Source organism: Aquarana catesbeiana, linkage group LG05 (assembly GCF_042186555.1).
Source record: "Aquarana catesbeiana isolate 2022-GZ linkage group LG05, ASM4218655v1, whole genome shotgun sequence".
Taxonomy (NCBI): Eukaryota; Metazoa; Chordata; class Amphibia; order Anura; family Ranidae; genus Aquarana; species Aquarana catesbeiana.
Genome location: NC_133328.1, coordinates 530,678,617 through 530,699,534, shown reverse-complemented (window position 1 = coordinate 530,699,534; position 20,918 = coordinate 530,678,617). Strand labels below are relative to the sequence as shown.

The following is a 20,918-nucleotide window of genomic DNA, read 5'->3' as shown; positions in this document are numbered from 1 at the left end:
TGCCTCTACAGGGTCATCATCTAATGTATCTACTACCTCTTTTTTGACCAAAGCCACAACAGACCACGCATCAGGAGGGGAGGCAAATGATACAAGAAAAGGAGTATCCAGGGGAGTAACAACCAGACTTCAGAACCGTCGGAGGCATTAGAGGACAATGTGGTATACAATATTTCTTCAATATCATTGACAGAGCCTGAAGTACAGGTATTAAACAGAGGTTTAGGCTTTTGCCCTAAAGAAAAAATGAATGAATTTGTGTTGAGACAGGATTTGTACCGCTTTTATAGGCAACTTAGATTTATTAGGTTTATTTTTCTTTAATACAAGGTTTACCAGATTTAGGTGTATTACCATTGTCTATCAAGAATTTTCATTTGAGAACTAAAAGCACTACTGTACCTCCTACCTATGCTCTGCCGTTGAGGTGTTCATTGATAAAGTAAATGCAGACATTGATTCATTTTTAGGTGACAAGTCTAAATTGAGCCATATACCGAACAACTTTAGTCGTAAAGAAAGTGAAGCTCTGTCCTCCTTGTCGGCTTGGCGAGATATTGTCATCAAACAGGCCAACAAGGGGGAGCAATTGTGGTTATGGACCCCCTGCGGTATGAAGCTGAGGTACTAAGATATGTATATGTATATGTATTTCAGGTTCAGTGGTACTGAGAGCCCTTAAAGATGGTATTATTGATAATGACACCCAAAAATTTCTAATATGCGATTATCCTTTCACACCGGTACTGTACATATTACCAAAGATTCATGAGGACCATTTGAATTCCACGGGGCGTCCTATAGTGTCTGGAACAGAGTCAGTCACCACTCTATTAGCGCAATATTTGGATAGATGTTTCACTCCATTGGTAATTAATACCAGATCATATTTGCATGATAATGGCGAATTTTTAGAGAAAATTACGAATATACGAGTGGGACCTGACCCTCTTCTAGTCACTTGGGACGTCTCTAGTCTCTACACTGTCATTCCACATGATTTGGGTATGGAAGCCTGCCGGCGGCTACTGATACAATCACAGTGCTATAATGATAAAAAAATTGATTTTTGCTTGCATTGCTTAAAATTGTTCTTGAAGAGAACTATTTTTTATTTAAAGAGACCCATTATTTGCAGATTAAAGGCGCAGCGATGGGTTCCAATGTTGCACCCCCGTACGCAAATATATTTATGATGATGTTTTGGTGGTGTGGGATAGCGACATTGGAACCCTTTTATTGTTTGATCAGTATATCAATTATTTAGTCCCAGGTCTGAAATTTAATGTCTTGTATAGTAATAGGGAGATCTCATTTTTGGACACATTACTGAAAATAAATGGTACGAACATAGAGAGTGATCTGTTTATAAAAAATACTGATCGTAATCAATTATTACACTACAAGAGTTTTCACCCCCATGGAGTGTTTAATTCGATACCTTGGAGCCAACTGCATAGGGTTATAAGAATTGTTAGTGATCCACAACAATGTGAAGTAAGATTAAATGAAATGGAGACCAGGCTTGTCAAGCGAGGTTATCCAACTTCATTAGTTAAAAGGGAACATACACATTTAGCAGATAATAGGCATCACCAAAGAAATGATAGAAGAATTCTATTTGTGTCACAGTATCATCCATATTCACTTCATATTCACAATATCCCTAAGAAACATTGGGGTTTATTAAGAGATTATTATCTGAATATTAGTGAATTCCAAGCTCCCCCCTTATCCTCATATAGAAAAGGTCGAACATTAAGGGATTGATTGGTCAGATCTGACCAATATATCCCACCTAGCCCATTAGTAACTTTTTTGGGATCCCGTAACACAGGGTCTTACCCATGTCTATCAAGTATACAGTGTAACTCCATGATAAAAGGCAAGAGTATATCCCATCCACATAAGGGTTATGATATTAAAATCAAAGGTTATTACACTTGCCCATCGTCATATGTAATATATGCAAAAAAAATGTCCACGTGGGTTACTTTACATTGGAGAGACCATTCAGAAAGTTAAAGATAGGATAGCAAGGCATAAATATTCTGAGACAAATTGGTACAGTTGCCTTTAGTGAGGCATTTTTTGGAGAAAGGACATTCGATTTCCCAATTAAAATTCATGGTGCTGGAGGGGATTAACAAGAATAGAAGGGGTGGTGACCGAGAATCTATTTTAAAAAAGTGAGAAGTATATTGGATTAATTTTCTTGATACGATTGCCCCCAAGGGGTTGACAACAGATCTGGATTTATATCTGTTCATTTAGGTGATAATTAATTCGATGTAATGTCTAGATGGTGATACATTATGTACATGTTTCTTTTTGACAGATTAAATGTGTTGAAGGCTTCTGTTGAAATATGAGAGGATTCTACGTTTGGCTAACCATTTCCCCACCTGTGAGATAAGGATGTCTAAGAAAAGGATTTAAATTGCATTCAATCGATTGCTTATCACATAATTGATTCCAAATGTGTGAAATTATGGTATTTAAGCCATGTGTGTAGCTCTGACTTTAGATGTGTGATTGATCTGAAGAAGGGCGTAAACTTGTGCGCCTGAAAAGTAATGAACTTACACATTAGGTAATGTTTGTTTGACCTTTGGTTCAACAAAGAAATTTTAAGTGCAGCGATCTTCTGGACTTTTTCTTATATTTTGGTCAGTGGGATGACCAGATCGCACTGCACTAATTGAAGACTGGGTGCGGCTTTCCTCTACTTTGAAAAGTTTTATATAAATTATATATATACATTTTTTTTTGTTTTGTTTTCCACATCTTCAGAGTCATACAGTCAATTCCCTGACTTAAAATACCTAAATTCTTACCAAGTATCTCAGCTGCCTCCAGATGGCGCTCAGGACACATGGCTGCAGTAAAGGAAAACACTGCCGGAGAGGTGAGCACCACTGAAAGTCCATGGGGCTGTTAAAGTGTAAACAAGCTATTAGAATGAAATTGACATTAAATATTTAATAAAGGTATCACAATTTAAACTGTCATTTAATAAACAATGGTCCCACTTTTAAAATGTACTTAATCAACAATCAAGGAGAAATATCACAGAAATGTTGCAATACCCTTATAGAGTTAATACTTTAAGACATCTTGTTCAATATATAAATTCTTTTTTTCCATGTGCCTTTATGAATATTTTCTAAACAATTACATGGCAATGCAGCTGTCCAGCAAACGTGCCTGTGGTTAGGACCTTTTTTTTTTCTTTTTTTTTTGCCAGCTGTGTTTTATAGCAAAATTGGGGCATTAATAATTCAAGGCATTACAATGGCAGGAAGAAGTTAGAATGATAGCTCATCATCTCCAGAGGTAAGTACAGCAGGCACGGGGGTGGAGGGCAGGGTGTATGTTTGTAGTTCACCTTTTCTTTTTTTCTTAAAATATGAACTAACACTTTACCCAAATAGGCAAAGGCTATCCTTACCTACTGTGCACTGCCATTTGCCACTACTTTTCCAACTATCCTGTTTAAGCTAAAATAGAAACAAAATTAGAAGTCAATTGTGAGTGCAGGATTATTATTATTATATAGGAGTTATATAGCACCAACAGTTTGCGTAACGTTTTTAAAAAATGGAGGGAGACAGTACAGTTACATTACCACTCGATACAAGGGAAATCAGAGGACCCTGCTTATTCTAAAGGAAGGGTCAAGTGATACAAAAGGTAATACCTGTGGGGGATGAGCAGCTGGAGAAAATAAAAGTTCAGTTTACTATTTAGAGGTGTGATAGGCCTCTCTGAAGAGATGGGTTTTCAGGGATTGCCTAGTGGTAGATAGAGTAGGAGAAAGTTGGACAGATTGGGTAAGGAGTTCCAGAGATTGGGAGAGGTTCCGGAGAAATCCTGGAGGGGGACATGAAAGGAGGTGACTGACCGGGAAGCTGAAAAGCAGGAGATTTTGGGAGGAGCAAATGGAATGGTTTGGTTGGTATTTTGAAACAAGATTAGAGATGTAGCTGGGGCCAGAATTGTTGATGTTTTTTTAGTTTGTTGTTAGTATTTTGAATTTTATTGGTTGGTTGATTGACAGCTAATGGAGGGATTGGCATTGAGGGGTAGCAGAAACTGAACAGCGGAAGCCAATGGAGAGATTGGCATTGATAGGTAGCAGACACGGGCTGGTAAGATGAAAGAGTATAGCATCATTCATGATCAACTGAAGTGGGGATAGGCTAAGTAAAGGTAATTTAATAAAGAGGGAGTTTCAATAGTCAAGGCGAGAGATAACCAGTGAGTAATTTAACAGTTCTGTGGCATTGTTGGTTAAGAAGGAGCATATTTTGAAGATGTCACGACGGTTGAGGCAGCAAGATTTGGACAATAGTTGGATGTAGGGCAGAAAGGAGAGTTCAGATTCCAGGATTACACCTAACACCTTTGCATGTGGAGAGAGATTGATTGTTGTGCCATTGATCTTGACATCAGGGGAGAGGGCACATGGAAGGGGGGAAATATTATGAGCTCAATTTTAATAGATTGAGTTTGAGTAAATGGTGTGACATCCATTCTAATATAATCATTAGTAAATTAGTGATGAGTGATGAGTGAGGGGAAGGATAGGGTGAGCTGAGGGGTAGAAAGATAGTGGAGATTTGGATGTTCTTAGCATAGAAATGGTATTGGAAGTCATGAGAGGCTATCAGTTGACAAAGGAAAGAGTTGTAAATAGAGAAAAGAAGAGGTCCAAGGATGGAACCTATAGGGACCCAGATGGCAAGAGGGAGAGTGCAGTGATATAGGTAACAAGAGAACCAGCCAAGAGTCACAGAGGCCAAGGGAATTTAGTTTTTAGAGGAGTGTGTGGTCAGCTGTATCACAGGCAACAGAGAGGTCCAAAGTAAGAGTACAAAATAAGGTGGGGCGTGGCCAAGGCAGGCATGTGAGAGGACGCATCTCCCACAGCTCCCAGCAGTGATCCGGTAACCGATCCTCCCCCCAGCCCACATACCGACTTTATTTTGCCCTATGCAGCACGGGCACGATCCTGAGACCCCAGGGGATCATCCGCCGGCTCTCTGCACCAGAGGAAAGTTCCGAAAAGGACAGACTGAGATGACGGGCCTGGAGATCCAAGATGGCGCCGCGGCGTCCTCAGTGAAGCACACACCGTGCGGACAGGACAAGCTGAAAGACTCTTGGTCTAAAGCAAGTAAGACGCCAAAATTTGCTGGTAAAGACACCCCTAGAGACATGATCTACTATGCACAGAAAATGGCTGGGACATTGGGAACAGAGCAGTCATCCAGCCAGGCTGGGACACATGTTATGCAGGCAGACATCACACAGGTGCTCTGGGAAGAGGAGGAGGGGGAGCAGTCAGCCCTTGCATCTGGGGAACCACAAAGCCCAGCGGACCCGGACGCTATGCAGCCTACTTTAGCTGACATACTCAGAGCTGTGAACAACTGCACAGCTTCAGTTAACACCTTGAAGGAGCAATTTGGGGGTCTGAGAGAAGATCTGTCATTACTAAGGCAAGACATGCAAAAGATACGTGAACGCACCACGGCTGTGGAAAGCAGAGTCAGTGACATGGAAGACCAGTTACCACCTATGACTCAAGATACCAGAACAGCACTGCAATTAGCCAGGGATGCATGCGACCATGCAGAGGATCTGGAAAATCGCTTAAGGCGAAACAATGTTCGCATAGTGGGGTTGCCTGAGAAAGTGGAGGGCAGGGACCCCACTACCTATGTTGAAAACTGGCTAATGGAACTTTTTGGGAAAAATGCATTCTCCCCAATGTTTGCGGTAGAACGTGCTCACAGAGTGCCCTCACGCCCACCTCCACCAGGGGGCCCTCCAAGATCCATTCTTGCAAGAATCTTACATTACAAGGATAGAGAAGCAGTGCTGAGACAGGCTCGAGAGAAGGCAAATGTTCTCCACAATGGCGTTCGGGTATCCTTCTACCCGGACTTCTCGGCAGAGGTCCAGAGGCGCAGAGCTAAATTCACTGACGTGAAACGCAGACTGCGACTTCTGCAACTCCCATACGCTATGCTATATCCGGCGAAACTTCGGATTGTGGTGAGAGGCCAAGCACAATTCTTTGAATCCGCTAAGGACGCTTCAGTCTGGTTGGATAGAAATGAGCAGGCATTGAAACAGCAGGCTCCACAAGACGAAGACTGAAAAGACTAAACCGGCTACTTGCAGAGGGCTGGGATACTAGAAAATGTTATTTTGTTCCTTTTTTCTAGATGGGCAACCAGAACATACCCTATCCTCTATTTCCAGTGTTGACAGATGTTCCTTGGCTGGGGGACTGAATATTCCTAAGCAGTGCAATGAGAGCGAATTGGATTAAAAGTTGAATTTACGAATGATCACTTTCAGTAAAAAAGAGCGATGGAATGTCACATACGTTGCTAAAGTTGCCATGTTGGCAGAATGTGCAGTTTATAGCACAAGAAAGTTTTCTTTTTCACCACCCCCCACTGAAGTGGGGAAGATCCTAGCAATAAAAGCTACAAGCAGAACGCATGATATCTCAACAGGACACAAATTCATCAAACTTATGGCAAACCTAGCAGAACCTCGCTACAGAAGTGGATCCACTACCTTGCACAGGTGCGCACAAAGTACCGGTCAACACTACTTACCTACCAGCAGACATGGCGGACATCCCATTAGTATCCTGGAACGTTAGGAGACTACACTCCCCATTGAAGCGTACCATGATTCGCATGTGTTTGAAGAAGTACATCCCCGGAATTCTCTGCTACCAGGAGACCCACTTGACTGCGGACACTGTGAGCTTCCTGGGATACTCCTGGGTAGGAAAGGCCTATCACTCCACGCACACCTCCTATTCTAGGGGGGTGAGCGTATTGATCCATGGCAACCTGGACTTTGAAGAAATCGCAAATGAAATTGATAGTGAAGGTCGTTATGTCTTTCTCCATTGCAGGTTGGGTACACTGACTTGTGTGCTGGCGGTGGTATACATTCCGCCCCCCTTCACGGCGGCGGTGCTTAGGTCTCTGCTGACATTTATGGATGGCAGGCCTGACGCACCGCTGTTGGTAACGGGGGACTTTAATTGTTGCTTAAATCCAGTTGAAGATAGACACCCGGGACCCGGAGCCTCTGCCCTCTCCAGGGATACCCCCCTGGCGCGGTTGTTGCAAGAGGTGGGCTGGGTGGATGTCTGGAGACATAGGAACCCAGGAGTTAGACAATTTACATGTTTTTCTAAGGCCCATGGTTGTTTGTCTAGAATTGACCTGGGGGTGTGCAGCTTAAACATGCTCCCGTTTGTTTCTGATATGATACATAGGCCCCGCAGTGTATCTGATCACTCACCAGTGGTTATACGGCTTATAATTGCCCCAATAGTTACACTACCTAAAGCCCCTTGGAAATTCAATGCTTTTTGGTTGAAACTGTTCCGCTCACACGAGGGGATAGTTGGGAGCATGTGTGAGTTTTTCCGCACCCAGGATCCAAATGAATCGATGATTGGGCAATGGGATGCCTTTAAGGCATATTTGAGGGGTGTGTTAATTGCTGAAATGAATAAGGTTAAACAAGACTCTTCTGCACTTAAAAATGAACTTGAAACTAGAGTACAAGAGATGGAACAATTATATGTCACGGATCCTTCTGATTCGACCAAAGAGGCATGGCAGGCGGCTCTTTCTGCATACCGTCAACTGCTGTCCTCATCGGCCGACAAGAAGAGATTCTTTGCTAAGCAGGCGTTTTTTGAGGAGGGCGAGAAAACAGGCCGCATACTGGCGAGAATCGCAAACTCATACCAGAAGTCCCCAACTATAGGTGCTATTAGGACTAAGGAGGGTAACATAGTTAACACGCCTGAAAAGGTGCTGCAGGAACTAAACATGTTTTATGAAGATTTGTATAAGCCGGGTACATCTTATACATCTGAGGAGTTAGAACAATACTTAGGACAGATAGATTTCCCAAGATTAAACAAAGATCAGAGAGGGATCTTGGAGAACCCCCTTACAGTGGAAGAACTACAGGATGCGGTTGGATCTTTTCCTAACTGCAAAGCGCCCGGGGAAGACGGAATTCCCATAGAAATATATAAACAGTATCCTACTGAATTACTACCCCAGTTGCTTAAAGTCTTTAATAGAGCCCGGGAGGAAGGCCGCCTACCAATATCAACGTCAAGGGCCAATATTGTTCTGTTACTCAAACCTGGTAAAGATCCAGTGGATCCGGGAGCGTATCGCCCGATCTCCCTGCTACAAAGTGACGTGAAAATATTAGCGAAAGCTCTGGCCATTAGATTAAATGGAGTTATTACTTCAATTGTCCATGGAGACCAGGCTGGTTTCATGCCCAATAAATCGACGGCAGTTAATTTGAGAAGGCTATTCCTTAATATGCAATCCAAAGCAGACAATATGGGTTCCAGGGCCTTGCTGTCACTGGATGCCACTAAGGCATTTGACAGCATAGACTGGAATTATCTATGGTCGGTCTTGCAGAGTTTTGGATTTGGCCCCCAGTTTGTCTCTTGGGTCAGGCTCCTTTATAGTCGACCGGAGGCCGCTGTGAGGGTTTCCGGCTATCTTTCCCCAAGCTTCGTGTTGAGGAGGGGTACGAGACAGGGATGTCCCCTGTCTCCTCTCCTCTTCGCGCTGGCTATTGAACCATTGGCGATCGGGATCAGGGCAAATCGGGGCATTACAGGCTTCTGTTACGGTGACATGCAGGAAAAAATTATGTTGTACGCCGATGACACCATGCTCCTACTCGGTGACACCGGCCCCTCCCTTCAGGAGGCCATGTCGACCATATCTAAATTTGGGAAGTTCTCTGGCCTACATATAAATTGGTCAAAGTCTGCCTTTCTTTTACTGGATGGAGATGAATCACAGGAGGTGTGCGCCACTTGTCCCATCCCGATTGCCACTACTTTCAAAATACTTAGGGATCCAAATCACGTCCCAGCCCCGGGACTTTATACATTTAAATATATTTCCACTCCTACAGCGCTTCAGAGACAAAATTAAGACCTGGAACTCTCTCTTAATGTCAGTAGCAGGTAGAGTAAACCTAGTGAAGATGATTCTTATGCCACAATTTTCTACATAATACTCCTATGGTTATCCCCTTAAAAATATTTCACATAGTCAATGCCATTTTCCGAACCCTTATTTGGAAAAATGGTCCCGCCCGGATCAAATTAGAACACCTACAGAGACCCAAGGACTGTGGTGGATTGGCATTGCCCAATCCATGGCTGTACTACCTGGCCTCCCAACTGCAGCATCTGATTGGTACATTTGTCCCGTCACAAAACTCATCCCACAGGCTAATGATTCACACAGTGGGTAAGGGACCGATTCACATGGCTTTAGAGGCATTGGCCTTCACTAAACCACATAAAAAATACCCAACGTTTAGTCTGATCCAAAAGGTGTGGAATAAGACCAAATATCTCCAAAACGTAGATGGATATACGGAATATAGTCCCATTTGGCATAATGACACATATGGGGAACTAGCTAAATTACAATGCGGAGCTCGTTGGAAGCAGTTTGGAATCACTCATATCAAGCATATATTTAGGGAAGGTGTGTTGCGAACATTTGCTGATTTAAAAGAAGCGTATAATCTGCCAGCATCAATGTTATTCTACTATATGCAACTTAAACACGCAGTACAGACACAGGGCCGCTCCTCCGAGTGGCACTTGTCCCCGACCCCGGTTTTCAACCTTCTGGGGGATGCTGGCTCATCTAAGGGATTTATCTCCAAATGCTATGCCATCCTGTTGCAATCCGTGATGAGACACCATCCCTTGAGGGTGAGAGAGAGGTGGGAGGCAGAGGTGGGACAGCTAGACGGGGATCAGTGGGAAGAGATCTTTCAGGTAGTGAACCAATGTTCACTTAATGTGTCACAAAAACTCACCCAACTATATATACTACTGAGAACATATTATACTCCGCACAGATTACATTTAATGAACAGGCTGACGGAACCAACATGTACTAGATGTAAACGTGAGCATGGTGACCTGATACATATGCTGTGGAGATGTCCCAAGTTACACATGTATTGGGCAGGAGTGGTGCAAAATATTAACTCAATCTTTAATGTGAGTCTTCCACAGGACCCTAGAGCGTGTCTCTTGGGTGCTCTGGAGGAATACGAATGGGAAGGACACAACAGAGAAGCTGTGCGTAGAGTACTTTTTCAGGCCAGAAGGCTGATTATAACTCACTGGAAGTCCGATAGCTCCCCGACTGTTAAGGAGTGGACTGAAAGTATTAACACAACTCTAAAAATGGAAAAGTTGATTTACCAACATAGAGGTAGCATGCCAAAATTTGAAAAAATATGGGGTCCATGGTTAGATGTACCGGGATTAGCACCTATGGAACTGGTATATGACAGGTTGTTAGGAATCAATGCCGGATGAGACATAAATAGAGGTTAACTGTGATTGGAACAAGCTTTTAGCTGTGTTATATTGAGATTGTTACTTGGCTATTGGAGTATGGGTTGCATAAGAGGTATTGTGTAATCCTGTTTACAATGGTTGTAATGCTTTCCCTGCAAACTCAATAAAATCTTGTTGGATTAAAAAAAAAATATATATAATGACTATTGGTTTTAGCAGTTAGTAAGTTATTAGTGAGTTTTAGGAGAGTAGTTTCTGTGGTGTGTTGCAGGATTCATAATACAACTACAGAAATCCGTACCACTATTGGGTGGTCCACATTGTAGTCCTTGGCTCTGTATTTCTTCACCAGGCCTGCTATGGGGTATGACATACCATGGCTACAAGCAAAAGAAAGGCATACTTGAGTTGATTTGGCCATTGTCATTAGTATAAAAACCTCCATATTACATTATCATCTATGTCTATGCATTATATACTTTATAAAAATGATGACATAAATATAAAACAAATATAACAATCTTTAACAGACCAGTCAAACCACCTATTTCCTTTTGCAGCTGATTACTATTTTTCAGTTTCATTCCACAGTTAAACCTGAACTCTAGGATAAAACAAAATTTGCACTTACAGTATACAAAATATAGGTGAACTGGTTTACCTGCGAACTGTATTTCAGTCTGGTCGGCAATATGATTCAGACTCCCCTGCCAGACAGCAATATAGACTTTAAATGTTCTTGCAGATTTACTGCAGTGAAGTAATTCAACTTGGTCCTATCCCAGCCAATGAATAACCACCAGCACACTGATGATATTTTTTAGATGCTAATCCCTCCAATAAGCATGTTCCCCATGAGCAATAGCCCAGATATGAACATGGTTCAGAATAATGACCCTTCCTATACCAATGTAAATGCTATGGTGTAGGGGATTATTTAAATAGATATCGGTAGTTAAGCTAGTTCTATATAAAGATAAGCTAAACACAATTAAAAACTTTTTTTTTTTTATTACACATGTTGCAGCATTAATATTTGCTGTGACCTATAGACTTCAGCTCTTTAAAACTCCAGACAGATATAAGTGAAGTTTTGCTTGATACTTTACATCTTTGTGTTACAAGAGCCCTGAGTCTTTAAAACTGGCACTTTCTGTGATTGAAATAAGGTTGTATGATAATTATAACACGATAAGTAAAAACAAGCAGTTATTAATCTGTGCGCAAGATAAGAAGCTCATTGGTTAGTGAGCTCAGAAGTCCTATTATGTGAACAGATGCAGCACCTTTTTTTTCTTAACTCACCAGAGATGTACGCCAGCGTTTCCAAAGCCTATTCCAGCAAACGTACTTGCTAAGTGCATGGAGAAACGTGCTTCCCGATCATCTGGGTTTTTCACAGCTCTGCCAACAATCACCAGCATGAATGAGTTCCATTGTTTATGGTAAGTAGTGAAAGAATAGAATAAATACATTTACATAATTATTCACTTGCAACTATATAAAACTTTCCAATGCATCAAACATCTGATCTAATTGAATATATATATATACAAAAAGTGAAATACAAGATGATGTGAATTGCAGTTCAAAGAGTAGTGGTGATGCGCAAGTTAACCACCAACCAAAAAGAAATCGAACATTTATTTATATGCCTAATAGATTGATATGAGTTGGTTTTCTTAGAACTGCTTTTCTTTTTATGCCTAGAACATATTTGCAACTCCTCTCAGATCAAACAGCTTTTCTGGTATTGCACACTAACTGACAGGTCTGCAGCACATATGTTGTTCACCCAGTAGGGTCCATGCACCATCAGAGAACTTTTCCTTTTACCGGTGTCCACATCCCTAGTACACAAGTGTCAGTGCCACTACACACGTTTCACACTCATATCTGCAACTCTCTCAACAATGTCCATGTCCCCACCATACACGGAGGTTGATTTACTAAACCTGGAGAGTGTAAACTCTGCTGCAGCTGTGCATGGTAGCCAATTAGTTCCTAACTTCAGCTTGTTCAATGAAGATTTGACAATAACACCTGGAAGCTGACTGGTGTCTATGCATAATTGCACCAGATTTTGCACTCTCAAATTTTAGTAAATCAACCCCACTGTTTCTTTACCACATTGTCACACTCTACACCACTATCAGCACTCAGAGGTCCCCCCACATTGTCTGCAACACTTCTCTCGCAGGTCTCCCCCATAGTCTGCATTATGCTGCCTGGCAAAATGACCTCTCATCCAACAAGGACAAAGACATGGATTGGGTGATAAAATAACCCTCGTGCCAGTAGGGAAAATGGGGTTGACTTCTTCACTATCTATGATCAAAATGATAAAAAATAAAAAGAGGTTTGGGTGGTTTTCTATTGTGTGAAACTGCCTCTCCCTTATCCCACACTGCTCCTCACCCCACAAAGGAAGAGACGGGGATACTGGGGAGGCTGGTACAGAGGAAATGTTGAGGGTGGGTTGTTTATCATCCTAATTTTCAGGGAGGAAGTGAATGGGGTGAGTAGTTCACCACAGCACACAAACTTCTCATCTAAAGAGGGAGAAGATAGAAGAGGGTGGTTCATTTACAAGACACAACTGCTACTCATACCATGAGGTAAATACCGTGAGTGAGTGGTTTAACAAAGCTCATCTCATGAGGAAAACTATGGATTGTTGAACCAGCCACCCATTCCACATTGAAAAAGATGGGGAAGTGCGGTTCACCACAGTGCAACCAATTCCACATTTAAAGAGTTGTGGGTGGTTCACCACAGTATGCTACTCATCCCACCAGGGATACATTGAGCTGGATGGTTAACAATCCCTCATCACACAATGGAAAACATAGGATTGTGGTTCTCTGCTGTGTGCAACAGGGATGAGTGGTTCACCATCCATGCAATTGCCAGTATTTTTAGGAGAGAAAATGATAATATGTGGGTAACTCACTAACTCTTCTTAAAAAAAAAAGGAATTGCAAAAATCTGGATTTTAAAGGCACAAAAAAGATTTCAAACAAAAATAAAAGATAGCAAAAACATAGCAAAGATAAAAGTCCATGGTCATATATGAAAACCACAGTGAAACACATAAACATAAGAATGCATGTAAAAACCCAAATGCGTTTCAATCCTTGACACAAATCTTCATCAGGGGGATGTATCACGGTGGTTAAATAGGACCATAGGTTACATAATCATTATATTTCCTGACAGGGTAAACCTCCCAAAAGAGGTTCAGGCTATTGGAACACAAAGGCCGCCATGGAGTTTCGCACTAATGTTATAGGAATCCAGAAAGAGTGTTGGGCTTCAGGGTCCACTCAAAATAGATCATTGGAATGCTTGGTACTAAATGTATTCAAACACATGTAAAAAGAACAAGATAATTGATGGCTACCAGAATACCAACAAAGAAAGGTGTCCCCACGAAGGATAAACAGACATGTTGGCACATCCAATCTTGCAGCTGTCCTGTCTGGAAGCCAGCCAGCTGCACTCTTTTTGTTTGACATCTTTGTGGTGCCTTTAAAAAACAGATTTTTGCTATTCCTATATTCAAAGGGAAAGAAGTGGTTCACCACCACATGTAACTACTGCTTATGCAACAAGGGATAAATTGGCATGAGATTGGTGGATTACCACAAAGTGCAGGAAAAAAAAACCCTCATCACATAGGAAAATAAATGTGGGTTGGATGGTTTTAAACCTAATTATCATGCTTTGCATCTGTATAATCTTTACCCAGACTCTAAATGTCATGATTGTTTTATTTGCTTGTACAGGTATTTAAAAGTCAGAGACGCCAACTTACCGTTTTAAGTACTTTGAGACAATTTTCAGGGCATGTATAGCCCACACATCGCTAATGGGATTGCTCCCCTGGTAAGCTGGGCGGTTGATTGGGTTGGTTGGACAAGGGCTGCGCATATTATAGGGGATTGCAGTGTAAGATTCCAGAGCATGACTGTGAAATAAATAGGGATGCATTCATTTTTTTTGCTCTCAAGTTCACACCATAGCAAAGAGAACTACTTACTCACCACAATACATCAAATCCACTGTTAGCGACTACTCGCTCTGGCATATGTAATGTATGTTCTGGGTCAATTAATCCGAGGGTCGGTTTAATGTTTCTAGAAGCAATACCTAGCAAAATCCAAAAATAGTGTATTTTTTACCATATAGATCATATTCACATTAACAAGGTTTCCCAGATTAGAAAAATAAATCCATTCATTTTCTTATGACTCCGTTTTTATGCCCCTGTGGTCACCTGCTGTATCTAAGTAAGTACTAAAAGAGTCACCCAAAGGTGGCTGATGTCTGAATATGAATTTATGTACCTAACTTAGGTCTTAGTACATGACACTGGGTACACATTAAATATGCCCAGGATTTTTTGTCAGATGACCATGACTACACAATTCTTTACGACCAGTGGTATAGCCACAGGGATAGCAGAGATAGCATATACCATGCCCATTGCCCAGTTCAGAACCTGACTCATAAATCTTGCCATCCTTTTATAAATGTATACAAACATTTATATGTATATTTTGGGTATACAAAATTATATATTAGTGGGTATGGTGTTAACAATAAGGACAGGGATGGATGATAATACAAAAATTTCGGGAAATATTAATATCTTTCACAGAGATCAGTAGCACTACTAGCAATTAGGGAAGAGTTGAACCTTATTGAAGTTTGGGTGTGGAATTTAAACCTCACTGAAGTCGATGGGAGCCAAATGTTTAAATAAAAAAAAAAAAAGTCTTTTTTTTTTTTTTTTTAAAGGTTAATATAGGCAACGATTCTATCAAACAAATGGTATGGGGGGATAGGCACTGCACTGGATAAATGTACCAAAAGGAAAAGCAAATTGTTTGGCAGGAGCCTTCTCTCAGGGGGGTTCTTCTCCCCCCCGTGGCAGCTGACACTTTTGAATTGTACTATTAGTGATTTTTAGCGGTACTGCAACTATGCGATGGACAGATCTGAGACTTTTGAGACTTTTTTGGGACAATTGACATTTATACAGCGATCAGTGCTATAAAAATGCACTGATTACTGTGTAAATGTCACTGGCAGGGAAGGGGTTAACACTAGGGGGTGATCAAGGAGTTAATTGTGTGTTCTAACTGTGAGAGATGGGATTGACTAGGAGAGGGGACAGATCGTTTTTCCTACTTAGTAGGAACAAACGATAGGGCTCCTTTTCCCTGACAGCACAGGGATTTGTGTGTTTACATGCATTTTGATGGATAGGTGAGAGCAGGTGGACTGAAGGGGAGCCACCCTTCTTAAAGGTACAGGGGCACAATGAACACCCAGCATATAGCTGCAAAGGTGTCAGTGCATTGCCTCACCAGAAAACACGACAGTGATACAAAAAGACGCTGTTGTTAGCCTTCCAATGCTTCTTACTGATAGCCAGCTATAGATGGGAGCGAGTGGTGTCTTTTTTGTATCACTGATGTGTTTTCTGGTCAGGCAACGCGTTGACACCTTTGCAGCCATTGTGCTATATGCTGGGTGTTCAGTGTGTCCCTGTACCTTTTAAGAAGTGGTGGCTCCCCTTCAGTCCACTTGTTCTCACCTATCCATCAGAATGCATGTGGCTCCACTGTGGGGACAGGGTGCCTTGACGTGGCTCTGTGGCTTACGCATGCATTTGCAAATGTGTGCAGACTAAACCCCTGCTTTTAACGCATACTGTTAGACAGGTTATTTGTTTGCGGGCTAAGTTAAGCTTGGTTTTTCCCTTGGATTTAGCCTTGGCCTTGTTTATATCTAGTAGTAAAAGCAGCACACATTAAACATAGTTAGGCACACATTTAACCCCTTAATTGCCCTAGATGTTAACCCCTTCCCAGTGGTACAGTGACAGTGTATAGTATTAGCACTGATCACTGTATTAATGTCAGTGGCCATTAGTCAGTTCCCCCCAGCACCAGTTAGTGTCAGATTGCCTGCCCCACTATCGCAGTGCCATTATAAGTCATTGACCACCACCATTAGTAGTAGAAAAAAAAATCATATATATCTACTGTATATCTATATATATCATTTACACCATAGTTTGTACATGCTATAAGTTTCACGCAAACCAATCAATATACACTTATTGGGATTTTTCTTCTATCAAAGCAACATGTAGCAGAAAACATTTTGGCCAAAATTTATGAAGAAATTTGATTTTCTAATTTTTTTATTAGATATGTTTTATAGCAGAAAGTAAAAAACCCCATGGTGATCAAATACCTCCAAAAGAAAGCTCTATTTGCGTGAAAAAAAATTATATAAATTTTGTTAGGGTACAGCGTTGCATGACTGTGCAATTATCAGTTAAGGTAGCGCAGTAATGAATAGCGAAAAATGGCCTGGTCATTAAGGGGGTAAAATCTTCTGGAGCTCAAGTGGTTAAATTACATGCTTTTTGACACCTCCTTTATTAAAACAAAAACCCAAAAAACAATAATGTCCCTCATTGTAGATTCATCGTCAATAACGTCATCCAGTGATTTACGTAGATCCATGTCAATCACATTGAATGACATCAACTGACCCGCTGAAAGAAAAACCTGCCAACACGCCTTATCCCATCACTCAGTTGCCGTAAATGACAGCTCCTTTTCTTGCCACTAAATGTAAACAAAGGGCTATGATCAGATTTGGTCAATGACGTCATGGCAGCTCATCCAAGAGTTTTCCATTAGTACATATCACCTCATTAAGCTGTATTGATGAAATGTATCAGTTTCTCCGAACATGGATGTTCCATATGAGTTGTGCTTTTTAGGTTTATTGAATCATGGAGAGGCCCATGCAACCAATCACTGGCCCAGGATGAAAGTGGGCTGGTCTCTCTAGCTTAAGCAGATTTGTTAATATAGACTTAGAAGAAAAAATATGGTTTCTAAAAGGCTGTGTAGCTCACCTGTTTTGGCTTTCATTTCTTCGTAGTCAAATATTGCAATTCCAGTAGTTTCACTGCCAGTTCCGGATGTAGTAGGGACTGTCAAATAAAATGGACATAACATGTCATCAATATCTTTGATAACCAGGGAGCATGGTTATGACTATTTGGTATATATATATATATATATATATATATATATATATATATAAACATTATTTGTGCAATTTATTATCACAGTAATTTGTGATCTCCATCCCAATTGTATTCCCTCTATGCATATGTTACCTGCTATGAGTGGTTTAAGGGTTACAGTCACTGGCTTTCCTTTTCCAATAGGGGCATTGACATAGTCAAGGAAGTCAGCACCAGGACTACAGGCATAGAGGTTTGCAGCTTTGCAGGTGTCCATTACAGAGCCGCCACCAACAGCAACATATGCATCAAATGTCTCTTTTTTGGCAAACTGAATCGCATCCATAAAACTGTATACAAATGAAAGGATTTATTGGATATTACAAAAAGAAAACACAACACACAAATTCCACTTAGATAAATTCAGTTATCATGCACACTTATTGCTAAAGGTTATTACCAAACTTTCAGGAGAGCACTATATTCTATATGGAGCGGAGCTTAAAGTGATTGTAAAGTCTCTTTTTTCCCTATAAAAATCACAAACATGTTATACTTAGCTGCTCTATTGTAGTGGATTTGCACAGCGCAGCCCCGATCCTCCTCTTCTGTGATCCTGGCTCCTCCCTCCTGTTCAGTGCCCCCCACAGCAAGCAGCTTGCTATGGGGGCAATCGAGCTGAGTCACAGCTCTGTGTGTCCATTCAGACACGGAGCCCTGCCCCGCCCTCTCTCTCTCTCCTGACTGGCTAGCTGACTTTGATTGACTTGATTGACTTTGATTGCTGTTGTGTCTCAGCCAATCAAGAAGGAGAATCTCCAATGGCTGAGACACTTGTGGACATCACTGGACAGAGAAGGACCTCAGGTAAGTGTTAGGGGGGCTGAGGAGATAAAAAAAACCTTCTGACTTTACATCCCCCTTAAGAACACAAAACTAAAACTGGCAAGAAGGATGTTCGAAGGTATCGTTAGATATTATTATTTTACCAAAGAGTAGAGGATGCTTGGAACAGACTTCCAACAGTGGTAGTGAAGCAATCACCATTAGAATAATTTAAACATGCTTGGGATAAAAGAAAAAATATTTAAAAACAAAAACAACATGCTTGGGATAAACATAGGTCTATCCGACATAAATATAAAAAAAAAAATTAAAACCAACCCCAAGACAAAGACACACAAAAATAGCACATTGGGTCTTTTTCTGCCATCAATCTTCTATGTTTCTTCTGAAAAAAACTTCATCGGTAAGACTCCTACAGTAAACCGAATATTACATATACACGATGTAGCACCCCTCTAGGTGGGTGCTAGAAGAGAGTATAGTTTTTGGTCTTTCGGCTTACCAGGAAGATGTGTCAGGGGACCATCCCCAAACTGTTCCCACAAAGTTCTGAGCATGAAATTGTCCAAAATGTCTTGGTATCCTGATGCCTTAAGAGTTCCCTTCACTGGAACTAAGGGGCCAAGGCCAACCCCTGAAAAAAACCCCGCACCATAATCCCCCCCTCCACCAAATGATTTGGACCAGTGCACAAAGCAAGGTCCATAAAGACATGGATGAGCGAGTTTGGGCTGGAGGAACTTGACTGGCCTGCACAGTGTTCTGACCTCAACCTGATAAAACATCTTTGGGATAATTTAGAGCGGAGACTGCGAGCCAGGCCTTGTTGTCCAACATCAGTGCCTGGCCTCACAAATGTGCTCCTGGAAGAATGGTCAAATATTCCCATAGACACACTCCTAAACCTTGTGGACAGCCTTCCCAGAAAAGTTGAAGCTGTTGTATCTGCAAAGAGTGGGCCAACTCAATAATGAACCCTACTGACTAAGGGCTCTTTCACACGGTGAACACCCGCTTGCTCAGCGGGGATCGCTCCGCCGATCCCCGCTGAGCAGTAAAATGACAGGTCAGTGTGCAGCAATGGACCTGTCAGAGCGCTGCTCTCCCCTATGGGGGATCGGGTGATGACGGACCGTAGAGTCCGTCGTCACCCGATCCGATAACGGATGGAAAAGTAGGGTTTTCCTCCGTTACACTTATCGGAGCGGGTCGGATGTCAGCGGACATGTCACCGCTGACATCCGACGCTCCATAGGGATACATGTATGTCCGTTTTTCATCCGAAAACGGAAGGATGAAAAACGGACATACGGATCCTCCGTGTGAAAGAGCCCTAAGACTGGGATGCCATTAAAGTTCATGTGTGTGTAAAGGCAGGCGTCTCAATACTTTTGACAACATAGTGTATATTTATTAAACAGCATTTTCATTTTTCAAAAAATTGTTTTTTGAGGTGAGAAGGACTTTATTTATGTAAAGCCTTGAGTTCATGTGGATATATTTTATATCGGCTCATTAGGTTAAAAAATCCATCATAAGTCTAGATACTGGTTAATGTGGAAAATCGTAACTTGGTTACCACTATGAATAGCAGGTGGGTATAGCAGTAATCATGATGCAAAACAGGTGGAAAAAATTCAAAGCCAAAGTTCCTAAATTTTAGGAGTTCAACAAAAATAAAACTTTTTTTTAGCCGTGCAGCTACCTCTTATCTGTAGGCTCCACTCTGACACGGTCATATAAGCAGAACTTAATGTTATTCTTCGTTAGTGAGTTTAGTACAGCTTTGACTGGTGGGAGCTGAACAAGGTTTTTGTCGGTCATTACGCAAACATTTCTTGCTCCCATGTTCTGCAAATCCTGTACAAAGAATACATATGCAGTCACAAATAAAGCTTGTTTTGTGGTGACAAATAATATCTAATACACTTATTTTGAATATGCGCGTCTTTAACTAGCAGTTGCCTCACTGCAAGAACTCTTCAATAACCATGCATATTCTTTTATAATATATTTGTCTGCAGGTCTGCATTTGGTTTCTATCCTTACCATGCCGACTTCCTTACTAACACCTTCTCCATATCTGATGTTTGACATTGCCATCTGGTAAAAGAAACAGTCTTTAGCAGATTTCAAATGCATCAGCAATATTGCAGAGCAGAATATAGCATACAGGTTTGCAAATCTAAGCAGGCAGGCAAATTAAAATGTTTTAACCCATAGCACCCAATCAAAAATTCTCATTCACTTATCGGACAATAGAACAGTATTCTGATTGCTTGCTATGAAGAACTAATATTTACACATTATCCTTCCTCATTAAAACTACCAGACTATGACGTGCATGACCTTGTCCAAAGTTAAAAATTGCACAGATGAACTGAAATTGGTTGAAAAAGTAAAATATAAAATTATAGATTAGAGAATACAGATAATAGGGGAAAAAAAAAGGAAAATGTGGTTTAAAAGAAACCCCAAAAAACAAACAAAAAACCCCCCCCAAAGTCTAATGCCCTGTACACACGGTCGGACTTTGACGGAATATGTGCGATCGGAGCTTGTTGTCGGAAATTCCGACCGTGTGTGGGC

The 20,918-nt window shown here is 41.3% G+C and overlaps 1 protein-coding gene across 3 annotated transcripts in view; it reads right to left on the bottom strand.

The window, feature by feature from the left end:
• Positions 1-20,918, bottom strand: part of ADHFE1 (alcohol dehydrogenase iron containing 1) — a 61,252-nt gene that overhangs the window by 15,628 nt on the left and 24,706 nt on the right. For all 3 annotated transcript variants that reach the window (XM_073631748.1, XM_073631750.1, XM_073631749.1), the window contains 9 exons: positions 20,379-20,432; positions 20,035-20,189; positions 17,637-17,833; positions 17,370-17,447; positions 14,470-14,575; positions 14,241-14,393; positions 11,729-11,827; positions 10,725-10,803; positions 2,838-2,934 (listed from right to left, as the gene is read on the bottom strand). In XM_073631748.1, the coding sequence (XP_073487849.1) occupies positions 2,838-2,934; positions 10,725-10,803; positions 11,729-11,827; positions 14,241-14,393; positions 14,470-14,575; positions 17,370-17,447; positions 17,637-17,833; positions 20,035-20,189; positions 20,379-20,432 (1,018 nt within the window). The remainder of the gene's footprint in view (positions 1-2,837; positions 2,935-10,724; positions 10,804-11,728; positions 11,828-14,240; positions 14,394-14,469; positions 14,576-17,369; positions 17,448-17,636; positions 17,834-20,034; positions 20,190-20,378; positions 20,433-20,918) is intronic.